This window comes from Ornithorhynchus anatinus, chromosome X5 (assembly GCF_004115215.2).
Source record: "Ornithorhynchus anatinus isolate Pmale09 chromosome X5, mOrnAna1.pri.v4, whole genome shotgun sequence".
NCBI lineage: Eukaryota > Metazoa > Chordata > Mammalia > Monotremata > Ornithorhynchidae > Ornithorhynchus > Ornithorhynchus anatinus.
In genome coordinates this window covers 15,909,304-15,926,084 of record NC_041753.1, presented here as the reverse complement: position 1 = coordinate 15,926,084, position 16,781 = coordinate 15,909,304, and the positions used below count along the sequence as shown (strand labels likewise).

The following is a 16,781-nucleotide window of genomic DNA, read 5'->3' as shown; positions in this document are numbered from 1 at the left end:
CCAGTGTGGTGGCCATTTGGATACAGAGGAAAGGGCAGACCTGGTGATGTTGGGAAAAAAAAGAACTGGCAGGATTTGGTGACTGATTGAATATGTGGGTTGATCAAGAGAAAAGAGTCAAGGATAACACCAAGTCTGTGGGCTTGTGAGACAGGGAGGATGGTGGTTTTGTCGACAGTGATGGGAAGTTAGGAGGAGAGAATTTGAAAGGGAAATGAGGACTTAGGTTTTGGACATGTTGAGCTCTAGGTGCCACTGGGACATCCATGTAGAGATGCCCTGGAGGCTGGAAGACTTGTGAGATCACAGAGAGGAGAGGTAGGTGCTAGTGAGGTATATTTGAGAGTCACTCACAGGAGAGGTGGTGGTTGAAGTTATGAGAGTGAATGAGCTCCCCACACCCTGCAAGGGATTGTGATGACTGAGAAGAGAAGGGAACCCAAAATAGATCCTTGAGAGACAGCCACAGTTAGGGAGTTGGAGGCAGAGGAAGAATCACCAAAACAGACCAAAAAGAGGTAGCCAACAGAAGTAGGAGGAGAACCAGGAGAGGACTATATCAGAGGACTCAAGATTAGATAGTGTTTCCAGGAGAAGGAGGTGATCCATGGTGCCAAAGGCAACTGAAAGATCAAGGAAGATTAAGAAAGAGTAGAGTCTATTCGATTTAGTAAGGAGGTCACCACTGACGACTTTGGAGAGAGTAGTTTCAGTAGAGTGGAGGGGATGGAAGCTGGATTATAGAGGGTGTAATTCTAGAACAAGCACATTGTGTCAAGAAAGTTCCTTAACTCTTTCATTGTACTATATCTAAATTCTGTAATGAAAACATGTGTCAAAGAAGAACTGGATATAGCCAAAGCCCATTTTTAAGCCCTACAGCATATCCGATCCAACATATTAGGAGTGGTTTTCAAATCTTTGGATCCTGTGCCCTCCCCTGAGCGCTTTCACAACTACCATGCAGATTACTCTCTCTCTCTCTCTCCCCCCCCCCCCCCTCACACACACACACACACACAGTTTGGGACAGGGGTCAGTAGAGGCAAAAGAGGAAGGAAAGTCCAATGTCTTTCTTAATTCTCTATTCTTCCCTCTTGGGCAGAACAAATGGAAAGGGGTGAGCAGTAAACAAAGCAATAAAAGTGAAGGTAACTAAGGGGGAAGAGGTGGTTAAAACAGAGGGACAGAAAGGGTTAAACAGTTAAGGAAAGGGGTGACGATTGCATGGGGAAACAATGTTGATGAGCAACGCTCTATGATTCTAGTTTCTGCCACCTTTCAGAATTTGCTCTCTGTGTGGCAAAACTTCCTGGCCTTCGGGTTGAGAAATACTGCTTAGTGAAAAATATCAACACTAATCACATAGAATCAGTAACTTTAAAAGTAAATTACTGGGCTATCACCATCTTGATTTCTGATGTATATCACTTTGCTTGTTATTACTTAACAGGTTTAAGACATTCTTTAGATGGTTTAAGATGATGTTGCTTCTGAAACCTTTTATAAAGAGCAATACGTCTAGTAGACACTCAAAAATTTTGAAAGTGATGATTACAAACAGCTTAATTGACAAACTTCCAGATAACTTCCTCTAAAAGGCAAAATGTATAAAAATAAAACTCACCGCTAACATTTTCAGTTAAAATAAGGTGAAATACACGATCAAAAGCACCCCTGTCTTTATTCAGCCATATGTCAGAAAGGCAATCATCCATTTCCTTTATTAACCATGGTTCAAGGCAAGCGGAATCTTTTTCAACCTAATGAAGAAATATTAAAATGAACCATTGAATATTGACATTAACTGAAATTACAGCTCAGCTATACCAGAACACTACAGTCAAAGTTTTCTGAATGTCTGAACAAAACTGAATAGTAAACAGACAGGCACAGTGCCTACAACTTTAGGTTTTTTTTTTTACTTCAATAAATGTTTTACACTCTCTTTTGTTCAGTCAGGCAAGCAAAACTAACAATAATTATTGAGTGGCTACTGGGTGCAGAGCATTACACTGCCGGGGGGAGGGCAGGGGGTGGAGAGATAAACACAGATGGGGGAGGCTAAAATGGAAAAATAAAGCACGATCCTGGCAATAAAGGAGCTTAAACCTTTAGCTTACCAAAGCTTGCATTAAGAACAGGGAATGTTTACTGCACTAACCAAAGAAGCCCTGAAGGAGCACTTACCCTGTCAAAAAATTGCAGTTCAAAAGCCTGATAAAATGGGATGCCATATAAGACACTCAATTTAGAAATGGACACATCAGCAGTGGAGGAGAGTAAGTGTGGCCAATTAATCAGAGTGAGCCTATTCATGATAGGAAGTTGGAAGATGAGATATTTAAGGTCCCTAAGAAAACTGGAAGTATTCCAATTAGCAGGACCTGCTGACATGCAGCCAAGGGTATTTCAGGTTTTTTGGAGAGCACGCAGCATTATTTTGGAGAACGCGGAGGACAAAAGTGCCTTAGAATGAGTAAAATGGCCACTGCTGTGCCCATCTTTAAAAAAAGGCTAAGTGTAACACCATATATGGAACAGTTTAATATCATTTCTGTAATGAAATTAACAAAAATAAAGTCACCCATTTGCAACCTCCTAGATCATGAGATACTAGGAAGAAATCCAGAAGGTACAGTTCTGGGCAAATCGAGCCACATGGTAGGAACCCTCTCCATGGTGGTTGCCAGGGGTGTGACGCCATTAGCGTCATCCCTCCAGCTTTTTGAGCAGGGTGAACAGCTGTAGCTAGCTTGCCACCCCCCCCTACCCCCTTTGGAACCTGCTAGCAAAAAAAAGATTGTGAAGACATCACAGCTGCGTTTCTGAACCTCAGAAGGCACCGGGGGCATTCATTCATTCAATTGTATTTATTGAGCGCTTACTGTGTGCAGAGCATTGTACTAAGTGCTTGGGAGAGTACGATACAACAATAAACAGAAACATTCCCTGCCCACAACAAGCTTACAGTCTAGAAGGCTCCAGACATCACCCCCCAACCTGGCTCTGGGACCCCCGAGGGGAACAGCCACCCACCTGCCTCACCCCCAACTGCTCTAGGGGCTGGGCTGTGGGGTTCCCTGAGGGCAGGATGGGGGCTGGTGTGCTGCAGTTACTGTGGCACTGGTGCTTGTTCCATGGGACTGAACAGGTGCTGCCACTCAAACTAGGATCCACTGCCATGGAGGTGGGTTCTTTCTTTGGTAGTTATCCCCGGCCTCGCTGGCAGCCAACCTTGTGTGGTTCCATGGGGTGTCTGTTTTCACGTGGACAGAGAGGGCAGGAGCAAGTCAAGCAGACACACAGGCAAGGGGAGCTGCTCACTCCTGGCTCCGCTGCCCCGAGGAGCCAGGAGGGCAGTGGTGGTACGGGGAAGGGAGGATGAGGAGAAGGAGGAGCTCCTCCTTTTGTTCTTGTTGTTTCCCCTTCCTCCCTCTCTCTTTTTCACTCTCTCCTCTCCCCTTACATCTTCCTCTTGTTCCCAAATCCACCCCCACACCCAAAATGAAGTTGGCATCAATGTGATTGCCTTCTAAAGATAGTCCAAAGTGAAGCAGTGGATGCAATTTAACTAGGCTTGGACAAGATGTTTTGATTCCAACCTAAGATATTTTCCCCAACAAGCTTCGAAGGCTTAGTCTCGATCATCTATTTAGGGGGCATCAACAAATTTGGGGACCATACCCAGGGGAGAGTTTGGAACACAAGGAAGAATGATCTGTGGCAAGTAACAGCAGTTGCTGCCTGGAATGATGTCAGCAGTTATAAAAAAAAAAAAGCCTTACCACTTTGCTAAATATGACTCCATTATCATAATCATCAACCTCTTCATCATTGAAATGCTCACAATCCTCAGTCACATCTGAAGTGCATCTCTTTCTCGGAGATTCAGGATTAGTAGTCACCTTAGCTGAGAGCCATTCTGAAAGCATCGCTTGCTGTTTCTCTTCTAAATCATGAGATAATAAATAAGGCACAGAGAAATTAAGTGACTTGTCCAAGATCACACAGCAGACTGGTGGAACAGGGATTAGAAACCTAAGCCTCTGACTCCCAAGGGTGCTCTGTCCACTACACCGCACTGCTCCTCAAATGCACAAACATACCTTTTGGTACAACATTATACTTTTAAAATTGAATGTTTTTAATTTTACATTGAATAACACCACATATATTTTCAACAGTATAAAAAGAATTGATTTTATTTATCTTTCTTTCAAAAGGACTCACCTCGTTGTTTTTCTTTATTGTAGTTTAGCATGCCTTTGTTTTTATATCCTGTGCTAATCAGGATGTCTTCAAGAAAGAACTCTTTCACTTCAAATGGTTTTCCAGGTACTACATAACCAAAAAAAGCACCATTCATCAATAAGGCCTCTCATCCCTTGCAAACTAAGTTATTGATGATTAAACAGACCAAGGAAAGTTAATATACAGAGAATGGTAGCACATCCAAAAAGTGTTCTGGAACCCCAACACAGTTTCAGTGAACAGGTGCTGAAGCTTGCCAGGTGGAACTTGGGCAACCTGTGCCTCCTTTCACAGCTGAGTGCCACTTTGAAGAGAGATGGAAGATGAACAAAGGGGGCACGGCAGAATGGGTGGAGAGGACACTGAAGGTTAGGGAAACTGGATAGCAGCCTAGAAAACTGAAGGACCCTGGAACCAATGGAAAAAAAATCAATCAAAGCAAAGGTAGTACAGGGCCACTCGGTGTCTTCATGGAGAAATAGTTGGTATGAGACAAAAGAAGAAAGTACAAAGATTGAAGTAAAGGGACAGAGGGGGTCACAAGACCAACTGATGAATATAAGAGCATATATAGACAGAGACAGGAGCAAGGACAGTGTTCGGGAAAGGAGAGGAAAAGAACATCCCCAAGCGAGAATAAGGGAATCAATTCCAAACAAATCTCAATTCCCACTTGAGATTTATAATAATCTCCTTATTGTATTTCTCACGAATAAAACTCGTAGTCTTAACTATATTTGGAATGTTTTCTGAAGCACAATATGTTAACTTTTCCCTATAAAATACCATTAAAAAGCCAACTGAATCTTTGAAAAATTTGAGCTATTAACTTACTGTGTAACACTGGGCAACTTCCAAAATATTTTATAAAGAGGTTCACATCCAATGCAGCACTGGAAAGGATTAATTTCAAATTGGTACGCTTCAGCAGTACTTCTTTCAACTTTATCAGCAAAAAATCACTAAATCGATCCCTTTCATGTACTTCATCCTGTATCAAGCACAAGGGAAAACGGACCATTGCAAACATTCTATATATATGGCTATGTACTTTCTTTAGAAGACAATTCCAGGAGCTGATTTTGATCTACAAAGTATTTAAGTTCTTCGGTACCATTCAAAATAGCTTTAAGTGGTTGCAGAACAAGTCTTTTTGGAAGTTTACCAAACCTAAGTGAGTCCGGCTTCAAAGGATCCCCAACATTTTTTCCTCTAAAAGCTAACAATGAATTTGTGCACGCCCAGTTCTTCCTAACATCTTCACTACGTATTTTGGCTAGAAAACTCTTAGAAAATCTGACAATGTACCTCTTCCTGGTGAGACTGTGATCTTAATGTTGGAAGAAAGTTTTGTGGGTATATATGCAGCAGTAGTAAAGGTATGTGAAAACTGTGAGCTCATTGTGGGCAGGGACTGTCACTTTATTGCTGCACTGTACTTTCCTAAGTGCTTAGTACAGTGCTCTGCACACAGTAAACACTTAATAAATACAATGAATGAATATTGTATGAGTCTTCCTAAACATGAAACCTCCATGTTACAAGAGAATTGAGTCTACTTACCTGGCATGATTAGGTTATCTATCCTTATTGATTCCCTTACCCACTGCCCTGGCCAGCTGTTCAAGCCTCCTACACCAAATCCCCCCATATTTCTTGCCCCTAAAAACCTGGATACATGATTTATTGAGAAAACTGAAGCCATCAGGCATGATCTCCCTAAAATCTCCCCTCCTCCTCTCCAGACTCTCCCTCCTCCTGCCTTTTTGATTTTTCCCAATATTCCCAGAAGTATCACGAGAAGACCTCCTGCTTCCCCTCAAAATCTACTCCCTCCACCTGTGCCTCCAAGCCCATCCCTTCTTACTTAATCAAAACACTTGCCCTCTCCCTTCTTCCCTCTCTGACTGCCATCTTCAACCGTTAAATGACTTCTTCCTCACTGCTTTCAAACATGCCCATTTCTCCCCTAGCCTTAAAAAAAAAAACCCTCCCTTGTCCCCATGGCTCCCTCCAACCATTCCTTGGCAAATCCCTTAACCAAGTTCTCTACACCCACTGCCTCCACTTCCTCTCCTCTCCTTCCATTCTCCCCTTCATCCCCTCCAATCTGGTTTCCACCCCTTTCACTCTATGGAAACTTCCCTCTCTAAGGTCACCAGGGACTTTTTTTCTTGCCAAATCCAATGGTCACTGCTCCATCCTGATCCTCCTCGAACTCTCAGCTGCCTTTGGCACTGTAGAACACACTCTTCTGGAAATATCATCCAACCTTGGCTTCACTGACACTATCCTCTTCTAGTTCTCTTCCTATCTCTCTGGCTGATCATTCTCAGGCTCTTTGGCCCACTGACTATGGGAGCCCCTCAAGGCTCCATTCAGGGTTCTTTTTGTCTACATCCATTCCCTTGGAGAACTCATTCGCTCCCACAGCTTCAGGGAACAGAGAAGCAGTGTGGTCTAGTGGAAAGAGCATGGGCTTGGGAGTCAGAGGTCCTGGGTTCTAATCCCAGCTCTGTGACTTGTCTTTTGTGTCGCCTTGCACAAGTTACTTCACTTCTTGGGGCCTCATCTTCCTCATCTGTAAAATGAGCATTCAATCTGATGCAGACGGTAAGCCCCATGGGGGAGAGGGACTGTGCCCAACTTGATTATGTTGTATCTACCTCACCGCTTAGTGCAGTACCTGGGCACATAGCAAGTGCTGAACAAGTACCATAAAAATAAAACAAAATTACTTTTAGTCAATTTGCCACCCCAAGTTTCCAACCACCTGACATGGATGTGTGCCAGCTCTTCCATCTAATAAATTAATATTTTTAAAACTTTATAAGCCTAAAAAGCAAGCAAATTCATTTTTAAAATGAAATTAGTGGCTACGATAGCCAGGTCATAGGAGGTGGCAATTGACTGCCATTTGTAATCTCTTCCCTATAAGGCGTTACAAAATTGAGGATCTTGTACTAATTATTCATAAGAAATATGGAAAATATTCTTACCACAATAATATGAGTCACAGTTGATAATGTGGTATCTCCTGACATCAATGTGCGAAGTAACACCCCGTTAGTACAAAACGTTAGAAGTGTCTTTGGAGAAACCCTACGAAACAGATAGAAAATTACATGCATCATTACAATTCCATAAGAAATATAAACATAATTAAACTATGACCTAACTAAATATGATTTACTATCACTGGCATAAACCAAAATTTCTCTGCTTATATCAATTAGCAGAGATATGTGGTGAATTTTAAATGCCTGCCAACATCACAGAACTTGCCACAGCTAATAACTTCTTTCTTTAAATACTCTTCTTCAAAGAAACTAAACACGCAAAAGTCATTTTTCAAGTACCTATTTCTTGGCTAGGGAGAAACCACTTTTCCTCCCCCTCTATTGTAGTCTCATCTGATCCTCACAGTTGAAGGCATCGAAAACCTAAAAAAATTCAACCACTCACCTAAATCATCAGATTGGTTGTGGGAAGGAGGTGATTATCTAAAAATGTAACCTGTCAAAAGACTTCCTCCTAAATGTACCTTAATAATACATAACTCTCCATTCTCATAGCTCTCCATTCTCACTTCTGAATTTCTTAAATCTGGAAGTGTCAGCTTTTCGCCTATCTCCCTTCTCTTCTGATTCCTAAACTTAAAAGTCCTCTAGACCATAAGCTCATTCTGGTTGGGGAACGCAGCTGCTGACTCTATTGTATTGCACTTTCCCAAGCACTTAATACTCTGCATATAGTACGCACTCAATAAATACCACTGATTGATTGAGTGTAATTAAGGCTTTTCTGAGCTATATCCTAATGTGGCTTAGTTTGAGCAAGCCAATAACTTAAGTGGCAGTCCTTTCAAATATGTATCATAAAATATTTTCCCCCCAAGATGGTTCAAACTGCATTTACGAAAATCTCTTTTACCTGCTTTCTAATCGGATCTGATAGCCAACTGTCTGACCAATCTTTTCTCGTCTCTCTGCAGCAACTCTTTCAGCAACAGCAATAGCCGTCAAACGTCTTGGCTGGGTACAGAATATGCGACAGGGTACTTTTTGTGTGTAAGAATCATCTAAAAGAAACTGGGGAATCTGAAAGAAAGATCAGTTATGAAGAACTGCAACTTCCTTAAACACCAGGGCATTGTGAGCTAGTAGAGTTGGCCATTTAAATGTTCACTGGAAAATATAACAAAATTATTTTCGATTTCACTTAGTTTATTTGACAGTATTTCTCAAAGAACCTTTATCAACTCTCCTTAAGCCCTCCTCTCCTTTTGTCCCACTCCCTTCTGCGCCGCTCTTACTTGCTCCTTCATTCATCCTCTCTCCCATCCTCACAGCACACATGTATACATTTGTAATTTATCTATTTTTTTATATCAATGTCTGTCTCCCCCTCTAGACTGTGAGCTCCTTGTGGGCAGGAAAGTGTCTGTCTGTTGTTATACTGTATTCTCCCAAGCGCTTAGTACAGCGCTTTGCACACAGTAAGTGCTCAATAAATACGACTGATTAAATGAATCTCCCAACCACTTAGTATACTGCTCGGCACACAATGCTCAATAAATACTACTGATTGATCAATTAGTATTAGTAAATGAAATGGTATTTACTGAGTGCCTGCTGGGTGTAATGCATTGTACTAAGTGTTTGGGAAAATACAACAGAAGCAAAAGGCATGCTCCACGTTCTCACAGAGCTTACACGCTAATGGAAGAGAAAAACATATAATTATTTACATAGTGGAATCAGAATTAAGAGTTAAATGCACAAATGAACACACGTATGCACACAAATGCTGGGGACAGGCATATATAAATATGTAAGAGCTAGAGGGGAACGGTGGGTTGATGTGACTTAGGGTGTTGCGAATTATTTGGGGAAGGCCTGCTTGGGGTGGGGGGGGGGGGGGTGGAACGGTGTTTGGAGGGCTTGGAACACAGGGAGAGCTGTGGACTGGTAGATTTGGTGGTCCCTACCTAACAACTCTTCAAATAACAATTATCTCTGAACAACAAGTATCATCTCTGCACACTTGCAGATAGTTGTCCAATGTAAGATGGCCTGAAATGGATATATTACAAAATATACCAACCTGTGTAGTCTTCCCTGACCCGGTTTCTCCCACAATCAAAGTCACTCTGTTATCTCTAATCATCTGGATAATTTCTTGTTGCTTCTCAAACACTGGTAGAGAATACCTAAAAGAATCAAATTCTGACTGTTCTCTCTTTCCTGGAACCTGAGGTATGCCGCTGTTGAGTCGTCCACTTGTCTTACTCATTTCTCGGTTTTCTTTGAAATCAGAGGAAAAGCATATAAGTTAATACTCAACACTGCCCCAGAAAATTTCCCAACGATCTATAAATCTTCTTTAAAATTAAAATTTTTACATGTACAATATTGAACTTAGATTTTTCTGACCAGAATAGATATCAAAAGGCATTTCCTTCTTACCATTAACCATTTAAGTGGCTTACCACTGCCTTCTTCCCCGCAGTAAACTAGAGTCTCTACCCTCAACTCAACTCTCTCCTATGCCGCTGCTGTCCAGCACAGGTGAGTTTTGACTTGTAGCAGATTGCCTTCCATTTGCTAGCCACTGCCCAAGCTAGGAATAGAAATCCTTCTGCTTGGCTCTCCCACTCATAAATAACATTGGTAGAGTACTGGAAACTCTCCAGGTAGGATCCTGAGGGGGGCTCTCCATTCTACTTGAAAGAAATCAATCGCACAATATCAACTAACATACTCCAACTCTACTGTGATTAGATCCCTCTAGACTGTAAGATCATTCTGAGTAGGAAACATGTCTACCAATTATATTGTATTGCACTCTCCCAAGTGCTTAATAGAGTGCTCTGCACGCAGTTAAGTAATAAATACCACTGTGATGACGATGATAGTTACAATTAACTAGTTCTACCACAACCTCTAATCACTTTTGAAAAGTTTATTTGGAAAGCTTTAAATCTTAAAGCCTAGAACACAATAAGAGTGGTCATGTTATGCAATAAAATGGACAAGAAAATCTACCTGAAGATACGTACCAGTTTCAATTGCGAAAATATTTCCCCGTTCTGACTTTGGCAAAAGATCTGAACGTTCTCTATTGGTGACAGGAAATCTCTGAATTAGGCTCTTAATAGTAAGTGTTGAGCTGGAGGTCAAATTACAGGTCATCACTGCAGGCACCAACTCTGATCCATCTTTCTTCTTCACAGTTATGAATCTACTTGCTCCTTTTCTGAATAATAACATTAGTAAAACAATAATTAGAATCAATTAATTTATAAATGCCTAATTTATGTAAATCATTTTTTAAAAATATAATGCTTCCAATCACTAGGAAAATGGGTTAATAAACCAGCAACAATTTCACAGAAAACCCAATTTAAAAGTTTAAAAGACACTTACTTACCCAAATTGATTAGTTTGCCTTAAGTAAACTTCATGAATGATGAAACATTGCTAGTTAATGCATGCTGGGAAGCATACAAAAGAAGAAAAGCCAATCTGACTGGGCCTTCAAATTACAGTAGAGAGGTTTTGGGTCCATTGTCCAGACTGAATGACTCCACAGCCCACACACTAGGCTGGTAATGTTTCGTTCCCCTGAAATCCCGCTCAAAAAGGCTAGTCAAATGGTTGACCCAGGCAAGTGAAAGTTAGAATGGATGAAAATCCCAGGACCATTAGAGGCACAGCTCTGCCACTTGTCAGCTGTGTGACTGTGGGCAAGTCACTTAACTTCTCTGTGCCTCAGTTACCTCATCTGTAAAATGGGGATTAGCTGTGAGCGTCATGTGGGACAACCTGATTACCCTGTATCTACACCAGCGCCTAGAACAGTGGTCTGCACATAGTAAGCGCTTAACAAATACCAACATTATTATCTGTAAACTGAGGTTAAGTTCTACTCAGATTCAGAAATTAGAAATTTACATCTCTAATGTTTTTTTCCCCTAATCCCCCCAAAAGTTTCACTAGCTCACAAAACTTTCACTGGCTATTCCCTACTTCCCAATAGTATAAGGAGAGTACAACTGATTGACGGCAGAGAGCACCAGTAGTCCGAAAGACTACAATAATAAGACAGTGGGTCAGGCCACCAACAAAACAACATTACTTTTGGCTCTGAATCTCTTAAGAGAGGAGAGCTCCCTGCATGGGCCAACCCAACCCATGGAGGCAGATGAAGATGGTACAATGTCAAATTCACTCAGGCTTGGGAAGAGTTTATCCTCTTCCCATAGCCCCCCCACCTTATAGACTGTTTCAGGCTGGGTTAGGCCTTGACACAGCAAGGGCACTACTGCACTGCATGACAGCTCCAGTGGACTGCTAGAACTACAAGCCCCAGCAACTCACTGGGGATGACCACGCATGCTTGACTTTACCTGGAAATGAAGCCCAGAAGAATTTCTATCTTGGCATAACCCAGGTGCCCCAGGAGGTCACTAAGGCAAGACAAGTCCAGCTTAAGTGTATATTAACTGGATCACTTCTTCAATTCTCTCCTTGATTTAACTGTGGAGAGAACTGGCCAAGACACCTGCAAATATATTGCCGGAAATAAACTAAGGACTCGCTTTCCTGAGGACCAATCATCTACTCTCACCTTTATTACTTTCAATCCATCTACTCTCACGTTTATTCAAAGTTTCAATGGGACTTGCTATTTAAAGCACTCAAATCTAAATCAAAGACACCACTACCTTTGGTTTCACTACCGAAGCTGTCTAGCCTCAAGAAAGCCCGTTGGTCCTAAGCCACCAAAGCTAGGTCTGATCAGTACAAAGTTAAACCTAACTGGACTCAGAGGGCATTGTAACTGTCTGCGCTTTCTTGAATCTATGCAGGATTTTAGTGCCTGAAATACTAACCTAAAGTTTTCCTGTGGTTACCAGGGTTTTCAATTTAAGAAATGGGGGGGGGGGGGCGGGAGAGAAAAGGGGTGACTTCAAGAAAGGTGGCAATGGAGGAGTGCGAGGGAGGGAGGGGGAGAGAGAGAGAGTGAAGAAAATAAAGAGAGGGAAGGTGAAATCAACCTATGCCAGACCTCAAAAAAGCTGTTGGGGTGAGCCCATTAGTTTTGTGCCCTCAGAGGTGATGTCCCTCTTCAGCCTCCACGAAGCTGGCATCCCTGATGGTTAACAAAATCATGTAATACCAACTTCCATAAGCCTCAGAACCTCCCATTTATCTTTTCCTGAATTATATATTTAAATCTTTAATTTTCAACTTTAAGTCCAAACAGTCCTAAAAAAAAGTTTAAAGAGGTTTTCAGTAGCTAATGTAATGATATTCTACAAAAGAGTCTGTGTTCTCCATTTACTTTTCTTTTCTAATGAGATGGAAATAATTACTATAAATGACCTCACAATCTAATTCTTCCCTCTAAATAATCACCACATTTGTAGGTACACACAAATGTATCATGCATAGCAGGTCTTAACAAATGCTACTTCGTGAGGAAAATGATGCTACAAATAGATAGAAAAGTAAAATAAAGTACACATGACATGAAACTCTTAAATAGGAAAGTTGGAGCACAAGAGTAGACTGTTCAAAATGGGAAAGTCATAACTTGAAGCTTTCAAATAATAATTCTAAGATATCTACCTAATAACCCACATTTGATTTTATTGGTACTACACATGGTCACCATTTCAAACACTTCAAAATTCTAGAGGTATCCCATGCCTGTAATTTTCCAAATGTGAAGTTCAGCAGTAGGCAGCAGCAGAGCCGCCGAACCGGAAACAGTCATGTTAAATGTCCACCCCTCTTGCAAACAAATTTCTTTGTGAAGTCCTGAAATTTCATAATAAAGCAATCGGACAGTTAGTACATGCCATTGTCATAGTTTAGCATCTCTCCTTAGTACACCTTTGCAAGCAGTAGTCTTTGAAGTTATTCTGAAGATCTTGACTTGAAAAAAAGGCATAAGCAGATTTCCTGACAAACCTCATGCTTAACTAGCTTTCAGTGCACTGAGAAATATCCTGTATGTGATATTACCCCTGCAACTTTTTACCCTCTTAAGAACACCTTAGTTTTAAATGAAAAACCAAAGGAACAATAATATGAATAATAATACTTTTCACAATATTATAAAAAGCCAAGGAAGAAACAATACTTTCCTCAAGCTGTCAACATCCTATATTTCCAAGGGTACGTTACCAGGAGATAAGATTACTTCCATAATGACCAGAAAGGGGCATGTGTACGTACGGTACAAGTTTCAGTGGAAACCCACTTAAATACACCAAAGCAACAAAGAACACTTTTTAATATTTTTAATGGAAGGACGAGAGAGCCAGAGACATTAGCTTACCCTTTACTTCTAGAGATAAATCCAAAAGATCGACTCAGCTGGTGAACAAACGTTCTTTGCGAACTAGTAAAAGAAGTAGGAAATTCCATTTCTAGAGAAAAACACAACAGCAGTCAATATTCGAAAAATAAAAAGATATAGTCCATCCCACATGTAATGGCTACTCCACCTCAAGCAGCATGGCTCAGTGACAAGTCACTTAATGTCTCTGTGCCTCAGTTACCTCATCTGTAAAATGGGGATTAACTGTGAGCCTCGCGTGGGACAACCTGATTATCCTGTATCTACCCTGGCGCTTAGAACAGTGCTCAGCACATAGTAAGTGCTTAACAAATACCAATATTATTATTAATATCCATAACACTCATTAGTAGGGAACAAAAATAGGATGCTAGTACAAACAGTTAATAGCCTGGTGATCTAGAGAGTTGCTATGGTTCTATTTCTATTCCCTAGTAATCTCTGTAGCTCTCTCTACCCTCTTCCCTTAGCCTATTCCAACATCCAGGAAAAAGTAGCCTGCCACTCCTAGGCATAAATAATAGTAAGTGCTTAGCATAATTATTCTGTGCCAAGCACCGTACTAAACGCTCAGAGAGATATAAAATAATCAGTTTGGACAGGATCCCTGCCCCACACGGGGCTCACACGTGATGGGAGAGGGAGAACAGGTATTTAACCCCCAATTGTACAAATGGGGAAAGTGAAGCAAAGAGAAGTCAAGCGATTTATTTGCTGCAAGTCCCAATTTCACCCTGGGCTGAGTTTGGCAGAGCAGGGGACTGCTAACATTTCATTTAGCTTTTATTATTTGCTTTTATGTATTCTACTTCCGATTTTAGGAGTGGGAACTGGGCTTAAATTTCACTCAGTGAACACTATCATGAAATCTTTATTAGTGTCATAAAGAAGGCTTGTATGAAAAAACCGAATTCACCCTTCTTAGCGCTTCACTTCTGCACTTGAGACCTCATCTCCTAAGCACTTGAGTACTCGCCCTCTCCACCGTAGGACTACTGTTCCGTTGCTTTCCCCGATCTGCAATGTATTTTATTTAATGCCCGCCTCCCTCTCTAGATCGTAGGCTCCTTGGGTACTTATTCCACCGTACCCTGCCAAGGGCTTAGTAGAGTGCTCGGCACCCGGTAAACGTTTAACGAATTCCCCAGATCGCTTTTACTGGCGGTCCCTTTCTTTATCCAGTCCCAACTCGTTCCCTGAAGGTGACGAGTACGGGGGCGGGGATGAGGGGAGAGAAGCCGGAGCAGACTCTTTCCCGGACCCCTTCATTTATTCGCAGAATATAATGCCTAATGGCCGCGATCGTTTTCTTCTTCGGGAACACCGTTCCTTTTCAATTGCCATTTTAGAATATGGAAAGATTCCTAAGGACTTTAAATGAGATGAAAAGGTACTGCTGTGTGACCCTGGGCAAGTCACTTCACTTCTCTGGGCCTCAGTTACCTCATCTGTAAAATGGGGATGCAGACTGTGAGCCCCTTGTGGGACAACCTGATTACCCTGTATCTCCCCCAGCGCTTAAAACAGTGCTTGGCACATAGTAAGCGCTTAACAAATATCATCATCATTATTATTATTACAACTGGAATCCTAATCATTCCAAAGAGCAACTTGGGGCATATTCGAAATAGGGTAGACTTGAAAGTTCAGGATCCATATAACGGGTAAAGAGATATTATATTTTCAACTTTTAATACGATTCGTTCTTTTTTCTTTAAAAGGAACAGCATCAAAGTTAGAGAAGTAACGTGGTTCAGTGGCAAGAGCCCGGGCTCGGGAGTCAGAAGACGTGGGTTCTAATCCCGGCTCCGCCGCTTGTCTGCTGTGTGACCCTGGGCAAGCCATTTAATAATAATAATAATAATAATAATAATAATGTTGCTATTTGTTAAGCGCTTACTATGTGCAGAGCACTGTTCTAAGCGTTGGGGTAGATAAAGGGTAATCAGGTTGTCCCACGTGAGGCTCACAATTAATCCCCATTTTACAGATGAGGTAACTGAGGCACAAAGAAGTTAAGTGACTTGCCCACAGTCACACAGCTGACAAGTGGCAGAGCCGGGATTCGAACCCATGAACTCTGACTCCGAATCCCAGGCTCTTTCCACTCAGCCACGCTGCTTTTTTTCTGTGTCTCAGTTACCTCATCTGTAAAATGGGGATTGGGAGTGTGAGCCCCACGTGGGACAACCTGTATCTACCCCAGCGCTTAGAATAGAGGTCGGCACATAGTCAGTGCTTAACAAATGCCATAATTATTATTATTAATTCAATAATAATTTTATTATTATTATTAAAGTTATCGCCATTTACAATGGAGGTGGAATGAAAACACACCCATCGTCCTCCCTATTACAGGCGTTCAGTACAGTGCTCTGCACCCGATAAATACGATGGGTTCCCGGCCTCACCTTTCTGGTCTCCCTGGAGGAAGCGTTCCAGGGCCACGTTGATGGCGATCTTCACCTCCTCGTCCACGTGAATGTCCTTCAGGCCCTGGGCTCGGCTGCAATAGCTGTAGTAGTCGTAGTCTTCGAAGCCGTTGTCGAGGGGGTAGCCGCCATAGGTGCCGTTGGCGAGGTGCCCATTGTACTCGCTGTGGTTGCCGTGACCAACGGGGCTGCCGGGGTAGCTGTAGCCGCCGGGGCTGCTGTGATAGCTGAAGTCGCTGAGGCTACTCTGGTAGCTGTAGCCGTCGGGGCTGCCGCAGTAGCTGGAGCCGCCGAGGCTACCGTCTAAGCTGAAATCGAAAAGGCTGCCGTCGCAGCTGGAAACGCCACCGCTGCCGGAGTCGAGAGCGCTGCCGTCGCAGCTAACGCAGCAGGAGCTGCCGTCGTAGCTGGAAACGGAGGAGTCGTCGTCGTTGCTGAACCCGCTAGCGGGCTCGCCGGGCCCGCCTTGGCCTCGGAAACCAACGCGGTCGTTATGGCCGCGGCCGGGTCGGCCGTTGGCGTCGGAGCAGGGATGGTACGGGCGAGACATCTGGACGGCTCTCGAGAGAAAAGCAGGAAGCGACGACCGGCGCTGCGCCGACCCCGCGCCTTCGGAGGGTCGGGGGTCCGAGGAAGTTCAGGAGAAACAGTCGAGTAACGACCGCCACCGTCTCAGCGCTACCACCAACTCCCAAACACCACGCGCGCGGCGGCAGCGCCGCA

General features: G+C 42.6%; 1 protein-coding gene across 3 annotated transcripts in view; it reads right to left on the bottom strand.

Annotated features, from left to right (window-relative positions):
* The window catches only part of YTHDC2 (YTH domain containing 2), a 56,858-nt gene extending 40,077 nt beyond the window's left edge, over nt 1–16,781 (bottom strand). For all 3 annotated transcript variants that reach the window (XM_029056347.2, XM_029056348.2, XM_029056350.2), the window contains exons 1-10: nt 16,038–16,781; nt 13,606–13,696; nt 10,316–10,512; nt 9,361–9,560; nt 8,188–8,354; nt 7,254–7,356; nt 5,089–5,245; nt 4,234–4,341; nt 3,789–3,952; nt 1,628–1,763 (exon numbers count right to left, since the gene is read on the bottom strand). In XM_029056347.2, coding sequence (XP_028912180.1) covers nt 1,628–1,763; nt 3,789–3,952; nt 4,234–4,341; nt 5,089–5,245; nt 7,254–7,356; nt 8,188–8,354; nt 9,361–9,560; nt 10,316–10,512; nt 13,606–13,696; nt 16,038–16,608 — 1,894 coding nt within the window. In that variant the 5' untranslated portion in view covers nt 16,609–16,781. The remainder of the gene's footprint in view (nt 1–1,627; nt 1,764–3,788; nt 3,953–4,233; nt 4,342–5,088; nt 5,246–7,253; nt 7,357–8,187; nt 8,355–9,360; nt 9,561–10,315; nt 10,513–13,605; nt 13,697–16,037) is intronic.